Source organism: Myotis yumanensis, unplaced genomic scaffold (genome assembly GCF_028538775.1).
Source record: "Myotis yumanensis isolate MYYU_CA2020_CCGP unplaced genomic scaffold, mMyoYum1.0.hap1 SCAF_12, whole genome shotgun sequence".
Classification (NCBI taxonomy): domain Eukaryota; kingdom Metazoa; phylum Chordata; class Mammalia; order Chiroptera; family Vespertilionidae; genus Myotis; species Myotis yumanensis.
Window position 1 is genome coordinate 3187133 of NW_027223763.1, and position 20418 is coordinate 3207550.

At 51.3% G+C, this 20418-nt stretch overlaps 1 protein-coding gene across 1 annotated transcript in view; it reads left to right on the forward strand.

The window, feature by feature from the left end:
- Window positions 1-20418, forward strand: part of MED27 (mediator complex subunit 27) — a 136954-nt gene that overhangs the window by 97354 nt on the left and 19182 nt on the right. The window contains exons 4-5 of the mRNA XM_070430009.1: window positions 896-989; window positions 19502-19609. Coding sequence (XP_070286110.1) covers window positions 896-989; window positions 19502-19609 — 202 coding nt within the window. The remainder of the gene's footprint in view (window positions 1-895; window positions 990-19501; window positions 19610-20418) is intronic.

Below are 20418 nucleotides of genomic sequence, written 5' to 3' on the forward strand. Positions count from 1 at the left end.
TGCGCCAGATGCCATGCCAGGTGCTTGCAGTCAGTTGTCTCAATGATTGTCAACCTTAAAGGAGACAGGTTCCATTTGGGCCAGAGGAACAGAGGACTTCCTTTGGGAGGAATGTCTCCAAAAAGAGTGGAACTGATAGAGCGCCTAACCTGTGTGACTGTAGGGAGAAGTTTAGAGTCGTGTGGAGAGGTCAGGGATAAAATGGTAAAAGGTACATAGAAAACTAATCAAGTGGAAACCAGGCAGAACAGGAAGCTGTACAACAAGTGAATAAATGTACTTATGAGCCACCGTGTAGCTCAGCTACTAAAAATATATGTATAGTCCTGGCTGGGCGGCTGCCTGGGCTGGAGAGTCACCCCATACACCAAAGGATTGTGGTTCAGTTCCGGTCAGAGCACATACCTGGTTGCGGCTGGATCCCCAGGCAGGGTGCATACGGGAGGCAACCAATCAGTGTTTCTCACATTGATGTTTCTCTCTCTCTCCCTCTCCCTTCCTCTCTCTCTAAAATCAATAAACATACTAGTATCCTCGGGTGAGGGTGTGTGTGTGTGTGTGTGTGTGTGTGTGTGTATGTATATATGCATAGAGTGTAGAATGTAAACATTGAATACCCATGTAAGCAAAAATTGTGCTATAACTTGAATTAGCTAGTGTCCCTCCAGGAAAAAGGAGGGGTTGGGGTTAGGGTTAGGGTACCTTAACCCTAACTAAAGACTGGTTGACTGGAAGGCAAGAGGAGGAACGAGGAAGTAGTATATTTTACAAAGAGCCATGTTATCCCATTAGCCTTCTTGAAAATGGATTTTGTTAATACAGGTGAACCCGACAAGAAGTCGGTGCATGTGGGCCCGTGTTCCGTTCATGCGGGTGTGTTTCTGTTCCCACTTAGGTATGTTGATGACGTGATCAGCCGCATTGACAGGATGTTTCCTGAAATGTCCATCCAGTTATCCAGACCCAATGGAACGTCAGCAATGCTTCTGGTAAGTCCACCTGGCCATCTTTATGGAAGAAAACTGGCCTCGAGATTACGTGGTAAAGGGGGACAGGCAGATTCTGGTGGCCCCGTTGCTTTCCGCCATCGCTGAGCAGTCACCACCAGGGGCAGCAGAGAGCCTCCGGTGTCAGTACCTGTCGTGGGAGCCCTGGGTCCTCTGCAGTGTCTGCCCAGATAGAAGGGGCAGGAGGAGGGGAGGGTAGACTGGGCTCCCTCTGAGGCAGTTGGGGTCTGTTTGGCTCATCTAAAGCTGACCAGCCTTTCCTTGTGGGCCCAGAGGTATCAGGTCTTCGGAGCCCCTCAGAAATGGAGGGGCGGCCCCTTCCCTGTGTCTGACCTGGAGATACACTCCCGCACAGGAGACGGGCGGGCGCAGGAGGGGAGGACACACAAGCGCTCAGTAAATATTTGCTGAGTGAACACTCGAGTGACAGGTCACAGCATCTTCCTCTCCCATGTGTCTGAGTGTGCCCGCATGGGCTGCATGGGGACTGCTGCTGGGAGGGAAGGAATGAGGCATCCGCACTGGTTCCATCCCAAAACTGTCAGGGCATTTACGCCTTAACTTCTTCCGGCGTCTTTGTGAGTCGGAGGTAACGGCCATAGCTGTCCACTCCGTTCCCCGGATGATGCACCTTAAGCTTTCGGCCTCCGGTGTGGCTGCTCTCTCTGCCCTGCGGGGGGCTCTTTGATGCTGTGTATGTTAATATCATGATGTAATAAATCCTATTTCCGTTCTTTGAGGAGATGAGCTCAGTCATCCAAAAATAAATCTAGCTGTGTTGATATTTAGTTTCAGTTCATCTACCGCCTAACATCCCATTATTAATTTTCTCCCAGCAGTCAAAATATTGTAAGCGCTTAATCGAGTCAGAGACGAGAACAAGAAGCTGGCTTCTTTTGGCATTTAAAATGCTCATGTGCTACCTGGCCGGTGTGGCTCAGTGGTTGAGTGTCGACCTATGAACCAGGAGGTCATGGTTTAATTCCTGGTCAGGGCACATGCCCAGGTTGCGGGCTCGATCCCCCATGTGGGGTGTGCAGGAGGCAGCTGATTGATGATTCACTCTTATCATTGATGTTTATATCTCTCTCCCTCTCCCTTCCTCTCTCTGAAATAAATAAAAACATATCAAATATACTTTTAAAAATATATTAAAAATTGTGACTGATTCACCAGGTATAAAATTGTAGGAAAAAGATGAAACTTCAACCATGATATTTGAAAGATATCTTGATATTATATAACTGAATCTTTATGTTACATGATTTACAACAGATAAAACTCATTTGTCAATCTTTCTAAACATACATTCTAACTAACCTTCCATCTCTTTAACATATTCATGCCTTCTGTTGAATGACATGTCTTTTTTAAACCACGCGGACACATCTCGGTGCCAAGGTTGAGAAGCCCTGCTTTAGCGCATGCAAATGTGTGGCTCCCGGGAAAATGCCAGAATGTTTTCCTGGGAGGCAGCACCGGAGCAGGACGCAGACTTGTCCCCGTGTGCCGAGGCCGAGGTGCAGCCTCAGCTGTCCTTGGGAACGCTCCGGAGACCCACAATCTAAAATTCTGTGATGCTGCCCCAGCCATTGTGGCTCAGTGGACAGAGCGTCGGCCTGTGGACCGAAGAGTCCCAGGTTCAATTCCAGTCAAGGGCATGTACCTCGGTTGCAGGCTCCTCCCCAGTCCGAGCCCTGGTCAGGGCTCATGCAGGAGGCAACGAATCAATGTGTTTCTCTCACATCGATGTTTCTCTCTATCTTTCCCTCTCTTTTCCACTCTCCCTAAAAATCAATGGAAAAATATCCTCAGGTGAGGATTAAAAAATAATAATAAATAATAAATACCTAATTAAAAAAATAAAATTCTGTGATGCTGCAGCAACCACTTGCGGAATCTGTACCCAGATTTCAGCACTTTGTCACAGCTCCGATTATGATTGGAATTCTTTGTTAAATGCTTTTTTGAAAATGTTATTTTGTAAGACTTACTAGAAAAGTCAGCTTTTATTTTTTACTTCATTTTGACACATAAAAATTGTACATTTGTTTTCTAAAATCAGACCCATTCCTTAAGGCAGCAGTTCTCAAACTAGGGCCGAGCCAGAAGGGGCGCAGAGGCTGTTCGGGGGCTCCCAAAGCAAAGCCGCTTCCCGGCAGACATCTCCTTCCTCCTCACTCTCCCTTCAGGGTCACCGTGTTGTCCGGGGCTGCCTAGCCTGAGGTGCCGTCGTCACCCTAATGCCTGTTGGCTTGCGTTTTGTATTTTAAACATTTCTGTTTTGTTTCTAATGTGGTAAATATTGATACCTTCCCACAGAAACAGAAGTTCCTAGGGCCTCGGTAACTTACAGGATCGCAGCGAGACCCTAAGGCCAAAATGTTAGAACTGCTGCTCTAAGGAGAAATGTGTCTAACGTACAAATATTCCAACAAAATATCAAACTAATTCCAAAAATGTGTGTTGCAGTGGCAGTGAAATGAATGGAAGTTTATTAATGATTAAAAACTTTAAGGTTTAAAAAAAGAGTAAAAGTTAAAGGAATGTTGGCCATTCTCCAGGCCAGCTCCCTCGGCTTCCTCGGAAGAGCATTCCTGAAGCAGCTGGAGGATCTGGAGGATGTGAGCGTGGGCTGGGGGGCTGCCTTTCACCCGCACCGGGGTTGCTGGTGGTTGTTAGCTGTAACCATGGCCTCGGGCTGAAGCCGAGGTCTGTCTTTAGAGGAGGAGACTAAAGTGGAATTAACGTGTTGTATGAGCTTTGCTTTAAAATATTTCAAAAGAGAGAGAGGGCTGGATAAAGCAGGTGTTGCAAAATCTAAATCTTGGTCATTTCCTGACTTGGGTAGTTGTTAAATAATCTGTTCCTTTATGTTTGAAAATGTTGGCAATCAAATATTATGGTGACTATCTAAATCCAAGATAGATAGTATTTCTCAAAAAATACAGAAAAACACAAACAAATAAAACTACAAAAAAACCATAGACACAACTAGAAGACCAAGAATGCCCACACTCCAAACTGTGCGTGAGAAGACAAGAGGAGCCCGCACGCCTCGGTGAGCTCTCCCCCGCGGGCTCCCTTCAGCCTGGCTCCGTGAGCTGCCTCCGTGTGACTCCCCGCGTGGATTCCCCGCGTGGAGGGCAGGCAGGGCCGTGCTTGCCCTCGGGGAGCAGGCGTGGACGGGGAGCGCACGGGAGCGTTGGCGGGGGAAGCGTCAGCCCTTCGAGGTGTGGTGTATGTGGCTGTGCACATTTCTCAGCATCCAGAGAAGGGTACACTAAGGTGTACATTTTACTGTAGGCAGGTTTAACCTTAAAAAATGTTTAAACCTTAAACTCTACCAATGGTGTGCTTGCCTAAGTGTTTAGGGATGTAGTCTACTAATGCCTGGAAAAAATGAAGATGGCTCAGTGGCTGGGTAGATGGAGATATATGTGACAATTAGGTAGGACAAAATGATAACTATAGATTCTAGCTCATGGGATTATGGGTGTTCACCTTACAACTCTTTCAACTTCTTAGATGTTTGAAATTTTTCATCGGAAAAATGTTGGACTAAACACCGCAGCGTAAAGAACCACCCCCACCTCCCACCCTAGGAAACACACGCCACAGAGCAGAAGAGCACTGTTTAACATCACCCTCCGCTGACTTCCACACCCTCAGGTGTATGCAGAGATGAAAAATACTCTTGAGTCAGAAATTCAGAAACAGGTAAAAATGTGAAAAAGTGAAAAGAACTTGTACTCAGTCAAAAATGGATGAAATGCTAAAATTATCTCAGAAATTGACTACATTTCAACATGCTCAAGGAAAAAAATAGACTCACATGAAATATAATAAGGGCATTGAAGAGATGCCGGGAAACAACCAAAGGCTGCAAATAAGCAAAGAAAGAAGAAAGGGTCAGAGAGCAGGTGGTGGAAGGGAAGCAGAGAGACAGGGAAGAAAAGCCGTGACTGCAATGGGAGCCCTCGAAGCGCATGGAGCAGAACGAACGTGGACGCTAACGGAGATCTAGATCTGCATGTCGGCAGCCTCGCTGGTGCCTGGGACATTGGCCAGCGCCGGTCAGGTCTAAGATGTAGTCTAGTGATGCTATTAGACATCAAAGACCAAGGAAAAGTCCCCACGGCTCTCAAGCAAAAGAAGCCAATAGCTTACAAGGCAAGAGCATCAGACTGGCATCAGATGTCTAGAAATCAATACATAAAGCACAAGGCAGTGATGGACAGCGCTTTCAAAGGCGTGAGTCAAGGGTACGTGTGCCTTTCAAGCATCCAGGCCAGAGAAAAACCATCTCAAAGACAAGCCGGCGCCCGCTCACCCGGCTCGCGGAATCTCAGGACGAGCCTCGCCCAGCCACGGGACTGGCGGGGAGACGTCAGCCTCCGACGGAGAGTGGGCATCCCTGTATTTCGTTGTCGCTGTGAGGCTAAAACAAAGGGTGTGACGAGGGGGAAGTGCTGATGTCCTAGCACAGCAGAGACCATCTCAATAGGATGGAGGAGGTAGGTGCAGAGGCAGTAGGATGGCTCACTGGTTTTAGTGTGTGTGACAGAGGAGACTTAAAAGGACCGTCACAGATTGACACACAAGATGCTGAAGTGTCATCTAAGAAAAGGGAGGTCTGAGGACACGAGTGTGGACAGGAGGTAAGAACGAGAACAAAAATCTACACCTTCCTGAAAGCCGTCAATCAGTGAACAAGCGTGTGAGCAAGGAGAACATCCCCTAGAGAAGGAAGCACCGAAAACAGGACCGAGAAGGGGGCGTGGTTCGCTCCATGTTGTCCGGGCTGTGCCTTGGGCCTGCTGATCCCTCTGCCTGGGACGTCCCGTCCCCCGCCTGCCCTTCCGGCAAAGCCGCTGTGCGATCTCGGGGTTGGGTCTGCGCTCCTTTTCGAGAGGCCCAGCCTTGCTTCTTCGGGCGGAGAGTCTCTTCCGTGGCCCCCAGAGCACTGCGGAGGCCTGTCTCACAGAGGTCTGAGGCGCACGGAGGGCCACAGGTGGATGTCAAGGGGGTCACTTCGCTTTAAAATTCGAGTTGGGCCCTAGCTGGTTTGGCTCAGAGGATAGAGCATCGACCTGTGAACTGAAAGGTCCCTGGTTCGATTCCGGTCAAGGGCACATGCCCAGGTTGCGAGCTCAATCCCCAATAGGGGACGTGCAGGAGGCAGCCGATCAATGATTCTCTCATCATTGATGTTTCCATCTCTCTCTTTCCCTTCCTCTCTGAAATCAGTAAAAATATTATTTAAAATAAAATATCATAAAATGCCATTTGACAGCTCCTACAATATCACACACCACATGCACAGAGCCTCGGTGAGGCTTCCGAAGGAGTGTGGCCTGGCCAGTTACCCAGTAACACCCGTTCCACCTCGTGCGTTGCCTCACGCCGCCTGGGTGGAGACAGAGCACTTTACAGAGCGGGCTTCTCCGGGACTGCACAGCTTCCGTAGGACAAAGAGACCGTGTAAATTATCGGCGCTGATCTTGTTATTAGAAGACAACCTTATTGATCAGTAGGTCCTTTGAATCCCTTGTAACTTGTCTCAGTTTGTGTTTGACCAAACGGAGCCATTTCTCCCAACACCCACTGCAGTCAATGATGCGGAGCAGAATGACATTCCTCTTTCCGAGGCATAATCTTTGTTTTGAAGAGTTACTAACACGGAGCCCGGCTGCTGTTTTCCGTAGACGCGGTTGTCTTCTGCAGATTTATGCCCGGCAATTGAATCTCATTAGCCCGGATTTACACTGCATGGACCAAGCGTGTAAATAATTGAAACCTTCCGGGACTGCATTAAATCTTCGGCTGATTTTAAAAGCCGTTTATCTCTTTATTTTACTTTATTCCCTTATCCCGGTCCACACAGTTGATTTTTCCTCCAGTTAATCGTTTCATTGTGCCTATGTGTTCAGATAAAACAGTTGTCGTTTTAATAAAAGTGACACACACAATCCATTTCGGTTGCCAGCTGAATTAAAAGATGAGTATGCGTATACACTGTCCCGATCCATGGCATTGTTAGTTTTATGTTATATTTTATCGAATTTTATTAACGTTAATTGAACTAATTGGGCCATATGTAGTTGCAGGAGGGGTGGTGGGCATCACATCGTTGTCATCACTATCAACCACCTTCAGGAGCAAACTAGTGAGAATGCAGGTGCTGGCCCGGCCGGCGGGGCTCAGTGGTCGAGTGTCAACCTATGAACCAGGAGATCACAGCTCGATTCCAGGTCAGGGCACGTGCCTGGGATGCAGGCTCCATCTCTGATAGGAGATGTGCAAGAGGCAGCCGATCAGTGATTCGCTCTCATCATTGATGTTTCTCTCTCTCTCCCTCTCCATCCCTCTCTGAAATCAATACAAATATATTTCCTTTGAAAAAGAATGCACTCTCTAGGCCCGGTGAGCCTCCCGGCTGGGGGGCCCGGTGAGCCTCCAGGCTGAGGGGCCCGGTGAGCCTCCTGGCTGAGGGCTAACCTCTGTCAGCTTGACGCCAGGGTGCATGTTCTTTCTCGGTTTCTGGCCCCCTTCCCTGCTTCTGGATGTTTCTGAGCCACTACCAAACCTCCGGAACGTATTGTGCCTGTGAAGACCTGCTGTCTGGCTTCTGTTGGTTGCAGTCATTGAATCCTTTTTGAGTGCCTGGTTTCCCAGGCATCACAAGAGCCTGGTCCTGCCCTTCTACTCAGCCTTGAGCCAATGTCTTGCATGACTGGGAGCCCCAGAAAAATAGAATTTTACCAAATTCTTCCTGTTCCTTGTCATGTTTGCAGGGCGTAGAACTGTGCCTGGCACAGAGGAGGCCTCCACTGAGTGGATGAAGCCGGGCCACAAACAGTGCAATGGCAGTCAAGTTCCCTGTTGTTTAAGTCAACAAGGACCGACTCCCGCTGCCCGGGTGGGTCGGGCCACGCCAACACGCAGGGACTGCTAGACTCTGGGCTGGTTACCGAGGCCAATCTCAGCCCAGAGCAGAGCGAGCGGAGTGAGGGGTGGGGGACCTGATTCGGGGGGTGGGGGGCGTTCACACAGTGACAGTGCCATCCAGGAGGGACCTCACAACCACACCCTCACGGAAGGGGTGGGATTTCAGGAAGCCAACAGGCCTTCCACGCAGGGAGAAGTGAAAATGAAGGGTGAGACTTATCCGGATTCTAGAAAAGTCTGCTCCTGCCATCATGACTAGAATCCTAATAATTGCTCCCTGTAACTCTGCCTGCTGTGTGGTGGGAACTGTAATATATGCTTATCGATTTGATTTTCACACCAGCCCCTCCATGCAAGATGTTAGCACTGTTTCAGGGAAGAGAACAGAGAGATTCAGAAGGTCACGCTGAGTACAGGAGCTGGGGTTTGACGTGAGGTCCAGGGCGTCACCCTCTGCGCTATCCGTGACAAGGTCACTGGGTCACACAAATGCAGGAAGGTCCTAGTATGTGAACTGGGGGACTGTCGCAGTGAGTCGGGTTTCTCTAAAGGCTTCTTGAAAGAGGACGGTTTTGATAGCATTTGATGTGGGTAGGAAATACTTTCTGAATGTATTTCTGACTCTCCCGTTCTATTTCCTTCTTTCCCACGGGCTTTATCAAATGATTGTTTTGTTGGTAAATTTAGGGTGCAGTTGGGACTTATATGTAGATTGTAACCTCCTCTCAAAGGGAGAGAGGATTTATCGTTTCCATTCATTCTCATTAAAATCAGAGCATTTGCATCTTAACTTTTGCATCTTGTTCCAGGAATTTTAAGCAGTCTGACTGTATGGAAGTGGGTCGTATTAATTGCAAATGGGCTAGACATCTGCTCGCTAACACAGAGCGATTTTTTTTAGCTGTTTTGTTGTTATATATGATCTACCAGAGTGATTAAGTGAGGGCTGGCGGTGATGCTGTTACAAGGCTAGGATTCTCAGAGACTTACAGTATAACCATAAAAATGAATTTAAGAGGGAATCTTGAGAGTTCTAGAACTGGAAGCCTTTACCCATCTCAGAGTGGATAGTTTTCATCCACAGTGTCAGGGAGCCTTCTCTGATCTTGGAGCCACTATGGGTCCGCTCACAGCGAGCCCAGGCACAGGTCCCAGGCTCTGGGGCGAGGGGAGAGGAGCAGCATGGCTGGCTGTTCCTACCTGCAGCTGTGGGGTGGACTGAGCAAGGGGAGGTGTCGGATGGAGAAATACCATCCAGGCTGGAGACTGGTGGAACAGGCGAGTTCTCTCCTAATACTAATGTAACAGTTTCCGGGGTGGTATTCCTGCTGCACTAATTGTTAAGGAGATTGATATGCACAGGAAGCACTCGTGGTTAAACACAGCTAAGCAGGCTCCTTTATTGCAGTCCTTTTCAGAGCCTTTAACATGCCAGTGTGCACTGTGACTCTTTAAGAGGAGGGTTATGTATGTGGTGTCCCCGACTTGCTTGACCAGGGACACCTTTTCCTCTCCGTGGAGTGCACTGAGGGACACACTAGCGTGGAGAACTTCCTAAGTACTTACTCTATAACGAGGAGCTGAGGAGCCTAATGGGTGCAGTTGCTCAGTTTAACATGGAGTCCCAGCTCCTTGGGGGGCTGCCTAAGCATCGTGCCCCTGTGAGCCCCGCAGGATCAGGCTTCTTCCAGGTTCGGGTCCCAGCCACTGGAGCCACCGGCTCCGCAGGGGCAGGAGGGAGGTGGGGCCTCGGCGGCCTGGACTTGACGGAGAGGAAGGTGGCAGGTGACTGAGCGGCAGCGAGCAGGGGAGGACCAGTCAAACCTGTAGGAGGAAAGTGTCCAGAACAACCAACGTTTCCTGAAGTGGTTTCCGGCCTGATCCAGCGCCTGCTGCTCTGTGGGCTTAGTCAATATTTGCTGAATGAGTAAATCGTTCGGTGCTCCGAGGCCTTTGCACAAAAGATGCCCAATGTGGATACTCCATCACGTTCTGTTTCAGTTTCATTGTCAAATGTATGTAATCTTTCACACCTGGAATCAAAGGTTAAAGCGCCAGCTTTTCTGTTCCTGCCAATACCGGCTGTCCTCTCAGACACAGCCACCGGGCAGCTGTTCCGGGCATTATTATTCTGGGCCTGGGACTGGATGTGAACTGATTGATCCAGACGGTGACTCCGTCTCCCCTGGAACCAGTGCCAGGAAGCTGGCACGTGAAACAGGTGATGTCTGCTACCATGGAATTGAGCAAAGCTCGCTGGCTCACAAGAGGGGCCAGACTACAGTTTGAACCGTGACCTTGACCTCATTAACTTCAGGCGTCATGGTAATGGTGCGGTACCTGTCTTACTGCCAAAATCCTTCCCTGATGCTCAGCAGGCTCTTCCCAGTCAGTCCGCGCCTTCCGCAGAAGGTGGCTTGTACCCAAAGCCGGGATCCCTCGCCGCCCTGCGATAGGGGGAAGCCATTTAGAGCACTTAATTCGAGTTGACTGTTTATTGGTGCATACTGCAATTAAGTTAGATTAATGAAAGGTAAATTCCAGTCTTTACGTGAAAACAAATCTCTTGGAAAGGTCCTAATTAGCATGTGTGTTTATTTAGCCTCTCGTGGTTTAATTGCATCTCATTCTTGCTATTTACAAACAGGCGTCATTACGGAATAATGAGTGTGAGGAGCATTGCTGCTGCTGCAGATGAGGGGCTGGAGGCTGGGGGAGGGCGGGCCGGGCGTCTGCTGGCTTTGTGTCGCTTTCGAATGAAGAAGGCAGGGCGACAGGATGCCAGGCGGCAGCTTGCCCTTTGCTGCAGAGTGGGGCTGCTTTAACTCGTTGCTGCGGTGTAACCCGCGAAGTTGCACGCACTCACAGCTGCCTGGGTCGGGGTGCAGGATGCTTTCTTTACAGCCCTGCATTGCAGGGCCTCTGCACTTCAAACCCATGAGGGTCCCCTAGAGGCTGGCCAGCCCACAGGGTGTGGGGCTTCCCTCGCGCAGCTCAGCCCCAGCCCCTTCAGCAGCCCCTTAGGAACTCCCAGCGTAAAGCAAATTGAGGAAGAGGTTCATGAGATCCCAGTGGCATCCCTAACACCTCATTCCAACTTTACATAATTTGCCGTCGTTCCTTGAAGTGATAAAGCAAGTTCATCTTCTTCCACTGGCTGCTTGGTCATTTATAGCCTGTGCTCACCTGGTTCAAGGGCAGAGGAGCTGAGCTCCCGGTGGGAAAGCGATGAGCAGACAGAAAAGAGCCCAGGATAGCGATCCGTCCCTGTCATCTGTGCGGTTCTCCAGTCCCTGCTGCGCAGCACACGTCTCTCGTTTGCAGGGAGCAGAGTGGAGGGTTGCGGTGGCAAACCTGAAGAGGACGCGCCCTGAGTCCTGGGTGGGAACCTGGTGGGAACAAGCCTCGTAAATACCAGTGCCTCAGTTTCCCCCAGGTTCTGCACTTTTGTGACTGTTCTATATCAATGCAGATTGCTCCCACTCACACTGCGGTAACACCTAGATTCCTCTAGGGCCTCCTGGGTGAGCTGAAGTCCGGGTTTAATTTATTTAAATGGGGTTGCAGGAACTCACAGTTTTCAGTACATTTGTTCAAACAAACTAGATTAATGTTAAGGTGCCCTAAATAGAAGCCAGAAAGTTCTTGGTGTTCTGACTACAGCCCGTGTGTAAGGGGCCCCGCCGCTGCGTCCTCAAATAGCCGCCTCTTTGCTGTCGCTAAGTCGCAACTGGTCCTTTCCAGCTCACAGAGCTGTGGGGCACTTCTTCCCGTTCATAGTAATTGGATTTTAAAGTGACCTTGTCTATGTATTGATTTGAATGAAAATTTTCTACATCAAGGTCAAGCTGGCGCGCGTCCGACAGTCGAGATGGTAAAAAGCCAAGCGCTGCCGACAGGAGGGCGGGGCTGGGGGGGGGGCGGGGGCGACTGCACAGAGGACACCCTGAGCCTTTGCAGTGGAGGGGGCAGGTGGCAGGTCAGCGCAGGGACCACCCTCGCCTGGGCTGGGTCTGCCACCCGCCCTTGAGCCCCGAGCTCAGATGCTGCTCCTTGGGTGTCTTCAGGGTGAGGTCTCAGCTCATCTGAACTCGCAGACCCACCGCCTTGGGAAAGGTCATCCATGAACTCGACCATCTAGCCAGGACCTCATCCCTGAGTCCCGTCTCCAAGCTGCCCATTTACCGTCTCTCCGCGTGGGCATCAGCAGTATCCAGACTCCGTAAAGGGAAGTGATCCCCCAGCCCGCCTCGCTCTTCCCTCTTCTCTTCATCTCCTCTCAGTCAACAGCAAGACCGTCTACCTGCTGCTCAAGCCAGACACCTCAACGTCTGTATGCGGCCTCACAGGCGTGCCCAGCCCCTGTCCCAGAGCCCAGGGCAGGTCTGCATTTTTTGGGGGAAGCCCCCAGGAGTCAGGGGAAGCCTGGAGGCACTGAACGTTGTCGCCACATCTAAGGGAGCCTCTTGGAGGAGTCACCACGTGGGAGTGCTCACCTGTCCAGCCACCTCCACCTTTCAGAGCCTCTGATGACGGACAGGCGCGGAACCAAGTGCCTTTTGATGGTGCCACGCAGCAGGGTGACTAGGCAGCACTCCGCCCCCCCCCCCCCCCCCCCGTGGTTCCTTGGGGACACCGGGCCCGAGGGTGCCCTCTAGCTACTCAGTCACACCTCACTTTATCACCTCTTCTGGGAGGAGCCATATTGGACTCTCCTAAACCTCTCGAGACTTCTGCTGACTCCTTTAAGATGGGGCACTTGGACAAATGATTTTTGTAATTCTTTACAGCTCTAACGTCTCATGATTCTCTGAATCCACGTCGGCGCTCAGTGTGTCCCATGCTCCAAACACTTATCTACTCAATAAATAAGTGCTTATTGGGCTCACTCGCTTTATCTTTTCTTTCTCAGGAATTAGTACAAATATGTAGGTTCTTAGTGCTATGGGGTAGCTATGCCTGGCTGCCTCCCCTTCCCCCACCTTCCTAACTACACCTGGAAAAACAGCACCTACAGAACCGCAGGCCTCTTACGTCCTGGAGAATGACATCTGTGAGTGGCTGTATGGCTGTGAGTGGCTGTATGGTTGTGAGTGGCTGTATGGCTGTGAGTGGCTGGTATTTGTGAGTGGCTGGTGGCTGTGAGTTTGTGAGTGGCTATATGGCTGTGAGTGGCTGGTGGTTGTGAGTGGCTGTGAGGCTGTGAGTGGCTGGTGGTTGTGAGTGGCTGGTGTTTGTGAGTGGCTGGTGGCTGTGAGTTTGTGAGTGGCTATATGGCTGTGAATGGCTGGTGGTTGTGAGTGGCTGTGAGGTTGTGAGTGGCTGTATGGCTGTGAGTGGCTGGTGGTTGTGAGTGGCTGGTGTTTGTGAGTGGCTGGTGGCTGTGAGTTTGTGAGTGGCTGGTGGTTGTGAGTGGCTGTGAGGTTGTGAGTGGCTGTATGGTTGGCTTCTCTTTTTTAACAGACCCCTGCCCCCGAAGCCGAGGTCACTGTGCTGCCTTTGTCTGAATGACAGGGGCTGTGCCACCCCTCGCCACCCACGTGTGGCTTTGTGCCAGGTCACACATGCGCCTCTCGTCCTGGGTTTCTGATGCAAATACACTTTCAGTCAGCTTGCCTCCCCTGTGTCCTAGACACAGACGCTGCTCAGGTTCACGGTGCCTTTCCCCTGCGCAAGCCCCAGAGGGACAAGGTTTGAGCGCGCGGTGTAGCTCATGGCCTGCGGATGGATCCAGTGCTGTATTTGCTCAGTGTGTGTTAGGTGGCATTTGGTGGCAGCGTGGAGATAAGTATTTTTGCAATTATCCTCAGGCTCGCTCCCACTCTGCCTTTCCTGCCTGTGACTTGCCTTGCCATAGTGAACTAGGAATTCTCTTCATGGACGACTCCCCGCAGGCAGCGGCTGTGAGAGCAGGCCGAGGACCAGCGGTTTCAGCCCAGGGACCGATGCGGAGCGAGGCAGGGACAGCGATTCTCCGGGCACCTCCCTGGAGGGTCTGACCTGCTGGCAGGCCCCTGGCTTCCTTTGACCCCACAACTTGCCATCGAACACGCGGAGACAGACGCAGGAGGGGTGTGGAGGGAGCTCTTTGGAAATGTGCTGCTTAGCATAGAAGAAGGGTTACCGTGGCAACGGCAAGCCTGCTTCATTAGCAGATGGCATTAGCTTTATCTGTGGTATCCCAGAGCAGTTGCCAAGAGCCCACCTGCACCCCATCGCTGGGCGTCTTGCCTGTGACCAGGGCCGGCGCTGGCTAGTTTGCAGGTGGCATCCATTGGCCTGTGCGTGACGCACTGCCACTTCCTTCTCCCGGAACTCAAGGTCATTACAACCTGGTGCACGCAGATTCGTTAAACTAACGCAGTCAGACCCACGAGAGTCTGCGGCAGGTAGAGGGGCGAGCGCGCTGGAGAGGGCGCTGAAGAGCACGCGCCTCCGCACACTGCGCTCGCGGGGAACGAGGCGGGAGGCTGTTTGGTCAGTTGTGCCTCACACCGCAGCCGCGTCTCCTGTATCATCTCCTTGACCCTCCAGCAGGCCTCATGCGTTCCCAGCCGAGTACAGGCACGAGGGTTGTCTGACTTGCCCTGGGTCACACCACCCGAAGTGGCAGAGGAAGGACTGCAGCCCAGTGCCCTTGACCGTTGGGCGTCATGTTCACACCTCGCAGCCCAGCACCACTGCAGCCACGCTCTGCAGCATCCCTTGGCCGCAGGTGTGGACAGAGAGACAACATCAGGGCAAATTCACTCCAGCTTTGAGGTTAACTGGCTTCCAGTCACCTCACCTCTGTGAAGTGCTTGCGGGTGTGGGCAGAGCCACCAGGGGGCGTCTTCCGTGCAGGCCCTGTGCACACCCCCAGCAGCGTATCTCCTCGTGGACGCCTGGTGGCCACTCTGCAACGGAGCTGTCCTCACCTCCACTAGTCCGGAGGAAAGCAATGATCAGAGACACCGACTCCAAGGCCTCAAACCGCCAGGCTTCAAAATTGTGTGCAGAGCTGCATTATGGACCGTGTTAAACATTTAGAAGCCCTAGTTCTATGCATTTTCACCTGGATGAGCGCCAGGTCCTCTCCGTCTCCAACACCTGAGAACTGACACATGCCGTGGAGCTCTGCGGGGCTGAACCAGAGCACGACTCAGGCACTGACTGTCCGCCACCTGCGCAGCCCAGTCCAGGCGCAGTGTGGCAGTGCTCCATGTGTAGGTGAATCCAGGACAAGAAAAAGGCGGGAAGGAGCCACGCACCCTGATGCAGGTTCATGAAATTAACAAGAATTGGACCCATCAGAGTCATTTGCAGCTCTTGCCCCGGTTGTGGTCTTGCAGTCCATTTCCCAGGACGAGAACCAGGGCCGCTGAGGACGGGGCCTCGGCAGGGGCATGAGAGGCAGCCTGGAGCAGCAGGCGCCCCACGGCAGGAGGCACCAGGGACCAGATTGTGAGGGACTCCATGTCGAGCAGGTGCCCACCAGCTGCAGACGGGACAGTTTGAGCATCAACATGAGTAATAATCGCACCAGACAAAATCACAGCAGATACGTTTAAGTCTGAGCGCGTAGGGCAGGGGTGGGCAACGCCTGGCACGCGTGCCAAACATGGCATGCCAGTAACTTTTGCTGGCACACGAAACCCTCTCTTATAATCTTCCATTTACAATTTTTTTCTTAAGATCGACTTTTTTATTTTTCAGATAAATTCAGTGTAGGTGCATCTTAGATAAATAAATAATTTTACATAAGAAGTTATCTTAAAGACCACAGACATGGATTGACGAGCGAGGGGAAGAGCAATTTCTATGCCTCTGCCTTAACTCTCCCTGCCTTCCTAGATCCGACCAGTGTTTTGGTTACATCCACATACGCTTGTGAATCTTTGTTCTCAGTGATGAATTTTGTTAAGTCCCATAATAGGAGTAGCCTAATGGATGAAAGTAGTAGCTCGTGCATATCTCTGAAGGTCACGAAATATAAACCTGATGTAAAATCTCTGTCATCAGTGATGCAGCAGCAAAAGTCCCACTGATAATATCAAACGGAGTCATAAAGTTTTCTGTCGGACTATCAGTGTACATGTGTACATTAAAAAAATAAATGTATCTTTCATCATCATATACTGTGTTCTTTTTTTTTTTTTTTTTTTTTTTTTTAAATATATTTTATTGATTTTTTACAGAGAGGAAGGGAGAGGGATAGAGAGTTAGAAACATCGATGAGAGAGAAACATCGACCAGCTGCCTCCTGCACATCTCCTACTGGGGATGTGCCCGCAACCCAGGTACATGCCCTTGACCGGAATCGAACCCGGGACCCTTCAGTCCGCAGGCCGACGCTCTATCCACTGAGCCAAACCGGTTTCGGCCATATACTGTGTTCTTGTCGCTCGAATGAATTTTATTATTTTTTCAAGGTTCTTCACATACGTAAACCTTAAGAGATATCAATTAGGCGTAACATGTTCTCAAAAAATTAGGGTTGGCACGCAGAAGAATTTTGAGTCGGAGATTTTGCTGGTTTTGGCACGCACCCACACAAAGGTTGCCCACCCCTGGCGTAGGGTAATGTTGGGGAAGAAAATGAACCCGTATGCAGTGGAAGAAAACTAGTGAGCCGAGGCACTGTTCTAAAAACTGGAAAGTAACGAAAAAGAATTGAGCCTTTACCCTGCTCTTCCTGTATAGGGAGCCCTACCGCTCCATAGCCAAACAGGAGGGAAGGGGAAGCTTTCGTATACAAGTGTTCCCGCTGGTGAGTGAAAAGGGGGGGATCGCATGGAATCCGCCGTCTGGAACCTGCTGGGTCAGTGCTGGGTCAGCGGGTCCCCACTGAGACCCAACCTCGCACACCTCCTGTGGGTGGAGTGGAACACGCCTGGGAAGCAGCCTTGGCACACAGAGTCAGGCTTGAATGCCATCTAATCGCCAGTCTACGGGAAGTGCAGAGTGAGAGGAGCATGTCGAGCACACCCGGGAGGCCGTCCGCAGAGTCCAGGCTGTGCGGAAACTGGCGGGAATGACCGGTTTCATCAGCAAATCGAGTGGTGGGGGGTTGGGGGGGGTAAGGAGAGGATGCCTTTCGTTCAGAGGAGGCTTAGGAGACTCGTCGGCAGTCGCAGCGTGTCCGGGTTCAGGTCCTGGGACCAGCAGACTCTCACGAACGTGCCGTGGGAGGCTGTGGGGATTAGACGCTCACTGCACTGAGCGTGGATAATTGAAATTTTTGGTTTGTAGACGTGGGATGACATCACGGTGAGGCTTTGCTGTTTCAGAGCCTGTATCTTTTGGAGATGCAGACTGAAATATTTACACGTGAAAATTCTGTGCTTTTGTTTCAAAATAATACAGAAAGGGGAGCTAACTAAATAAACGTGCAGAAAGGGCAAAGTAGGTGGGGGAGGGGGAAGAGTTGTCATTGTTGACGTTGGGATGGGTCCCTGGAGTTCTCTATGCCATTTCGTTTATTTGTATGTTATTTTAAATCTTCTATAATAAAAGACTTAAAGAAATCATTAGGTCGGTGCTTCCAGGAGGGGTGAGTTTGTGTTATTTTACTTTAATAGCACCTGTTGCTAGCGAGAGCAAACTGAGATGGGTGTGTTCGTGCCTTTCTGGTTGGCATAACCCTGTGCTTAGCACATGGGCAGATTGTATCAAAAACCTTAAAATATTTGTACCATTTGCCTCAATAATTATAGTTCTGCAAATCTGTCCTCAAGAAGTAATCCCAAATGCCTTGAAAGCTTCGTGAACGAAAGTGTGTGTTGCGGCCGTATTTGTATTAGGGAAACCATGGACGCAGCTAATGTCCAACAGGATGGCTGGGGAAGTCACAGTGTAGCCACCGGAGGAACCAGGCCGCGTGGAATGCCGCCTCCGCAGACTGCACCGCGACGGAGCAATGCTCATGTCGTCATAACCTTGAAATACCAAAGTTCACTCTTCAAAGCAAAAAAAGTTAAATGTAAAATGTCTAGTACCTGTAGCGTGTATTTTTCCGTGAATTCCCTCTTAAGAAGCTTGAGCCATTACCAAGGCAGTTTACCAGGTAGTGAAAGTCAGCCCGACTCAGGGTGCTTTCACGGAGACAGTTGCTTGGTTACCCTTGGGCGTCGCAGGAGAGTTCACATGTGCTGAAAGCAGTGGCCCTGCGGGAGGAGGTCCAGCATCTCCGCCCCTGGACCCTCTGGGAGGCTCTTCATTTCAGTGCTTAGAGTTACAAAGTTACAACTCGGTGCCTCCTCCTCCCCTCCCCCTTCTCCACCCCCCTTCCTGCCAATGAGCTGCCTTGAACTGGGGACAGAGTGGCTGTTCCCACCTCTGGTTAATTGGCATCTTAGCCTGTGGTGTCCAATTGTGTAAGAAATGACCCTGTAAATGTTACCTGGTGTAGCAGTAACGAGAAGTACTGTACACTTAATAAGGTGTTTTTATTAACTTTCTCTGAAATGTAAATAAGAGCATCACCTTTTTCTTGCCGGGTTTATGTTCTGTGCCATTTTGGGCAAGAACGGAGACACCCTCTCAGAACTGAAAACTATTGACGGAACAGGGTATCAGAGACGTTCAGGGGAGAAGAAGGCTGTTATGCGGACAGGCAGTTGTACCACCGCTAGGACTGGGGAGTAAGGAAAGTGGGGGGCGGCCCCCAGAACCGACTGCACACTGGAGCCGCAGGGGGTCCGCTGCTGGGAGGGGGGTTCTTGTTCTCACTCAGACCAACGGGGACCTTTGGCCAATTCTGTGGGGTCGGCCTCCTCGGGACTCGCTCCAGGGTCTCACCCAGGTGTCAGACGAGTTACGGGAGCCCCAGGAAAGGGAGGCGCCGTTTCCGTTCTGAGTGCTGGGGCTCCAGCCAGCACAGCTGGGCACGCTTCCCTGGCATATATGACACTGCACTATTTTTGTATATTTTAATCCATATACTTCCTGAAAATTCTAAAAGAGAAAAAGCACTAAAATATATTTCCAGGATTCTGTTCCTTTTTGGAGATAAAATTCAGCCACTTTCCGTTTACGGTCAGAACTTACTGGGTATCGTCGTCCACTCTGACCAGCCACTGTACACAGATTGCCCCAGGGGCACCCGGGCCTGCCTGTCATCTCTGTTGTGCTCCCTGGACTCCGGGGGTGCACGGGCCACCACGGCCCTGAGAACCCGGCTCGCTGACTCCTGGAGCTCCGGGGAGGGGACCATCTCAGGGCAGAGAAAAGGGGGGTTGGGGTGGGGGTCACCTTACCCGGCAGATACCAAGCACCTGGGGCTCGTCCTGACAGGTATGAGCCAGTTAGAGATCACTCAGGGTGGTCAGATGAGGGGCCCGCACCATCTTTCAGTGCTGAAGGAAGAACTTGTGTTGCTGGGAGTGTGGGACTAAATGCTTTGGGACGCTGGCACACGGGACAGCCAGCACGCCCTTCCTTGTGGCCCCCAGGGCCTCTGACACAGGAGGGCGAGCCCAGCATCACCTCCTCATCATCTTGCCCAGCTGTGTGTGATTTGCATGTTCAGGCTGGTGCTCATGTTTGCACACGTGTTTTGGCAGGTGACCTTGGGAAAGGTGCTGAAAGTGATTGTCGTCATGCGGAGCCTGTTCATTGACCGAACGATCGTGAAGGGCTACAACGAGAACGTCTACACGGAAGATGGCAAGGTAGGCGGGCGGCCTCTCGTTGGTTTTCCGTTCTTGTCCATGTCCCGGGACGAATGTGGCGGAGCCCCCGCCGAGCGGCTTAAGCAGCTCGATGAGGCCGAGGTGATGGGCGACATGGCCGTGTCCGCGTGGAGATGAGCGCGCAGCACACCCTCTCCCCGTCTCCGCAGGCCCCGCTCTCCTCTCGGCCGACGCCCTCAGTTAAATTTCTCATTTATCGCCTTAGACCCCAGGTGCCTCATTACATGTGTCTTCTGAGAAAAGGGATTTTTTTCCTCTTTCTTTCTTTTCTTTTTTGCCCAGTCTCGCAGCATATCAGTAGCCCGTGGCCCGGCATTTAGCTTTTCCCAAAACCATGAGGAAAATCCAAGTTCGCCATACAAGCTGCCGCCCATCTTTCCGGGACGCTAACAAGGAGCGCAGGAAGCAGCTTGTCCGCAGCGGCTCCATTGAGCAATGCGCCTGACCCGAGGCGGGTTCCTCTGTGGGTGACTTGCTTCATGGAAAGTTCACCCTCATGAGCCCCTAATTTCCCATCACTGCACTGTCCACATGGCTCTGTGGCGAGCGTGAGAGACGCTGATGGGCGCTGGCAGCCTGCACTGTGCCTGCTCCCAGAGCAGAACAGGTGCTCTGCCCAAGACACCACCCCGACGCACCCTGTGCCCCCCAGCGCCCGGGCCATCAGCCCCTCGGGCTGTCCTTTCTCTCCATGAGTCCCACGTAAACCTACGTGTGTTCACTCTAGCACTCACATCCAACAGCCACGTTATGATGAGGAGAGAACGTTTTTCTTAAAAAGAGGTGAC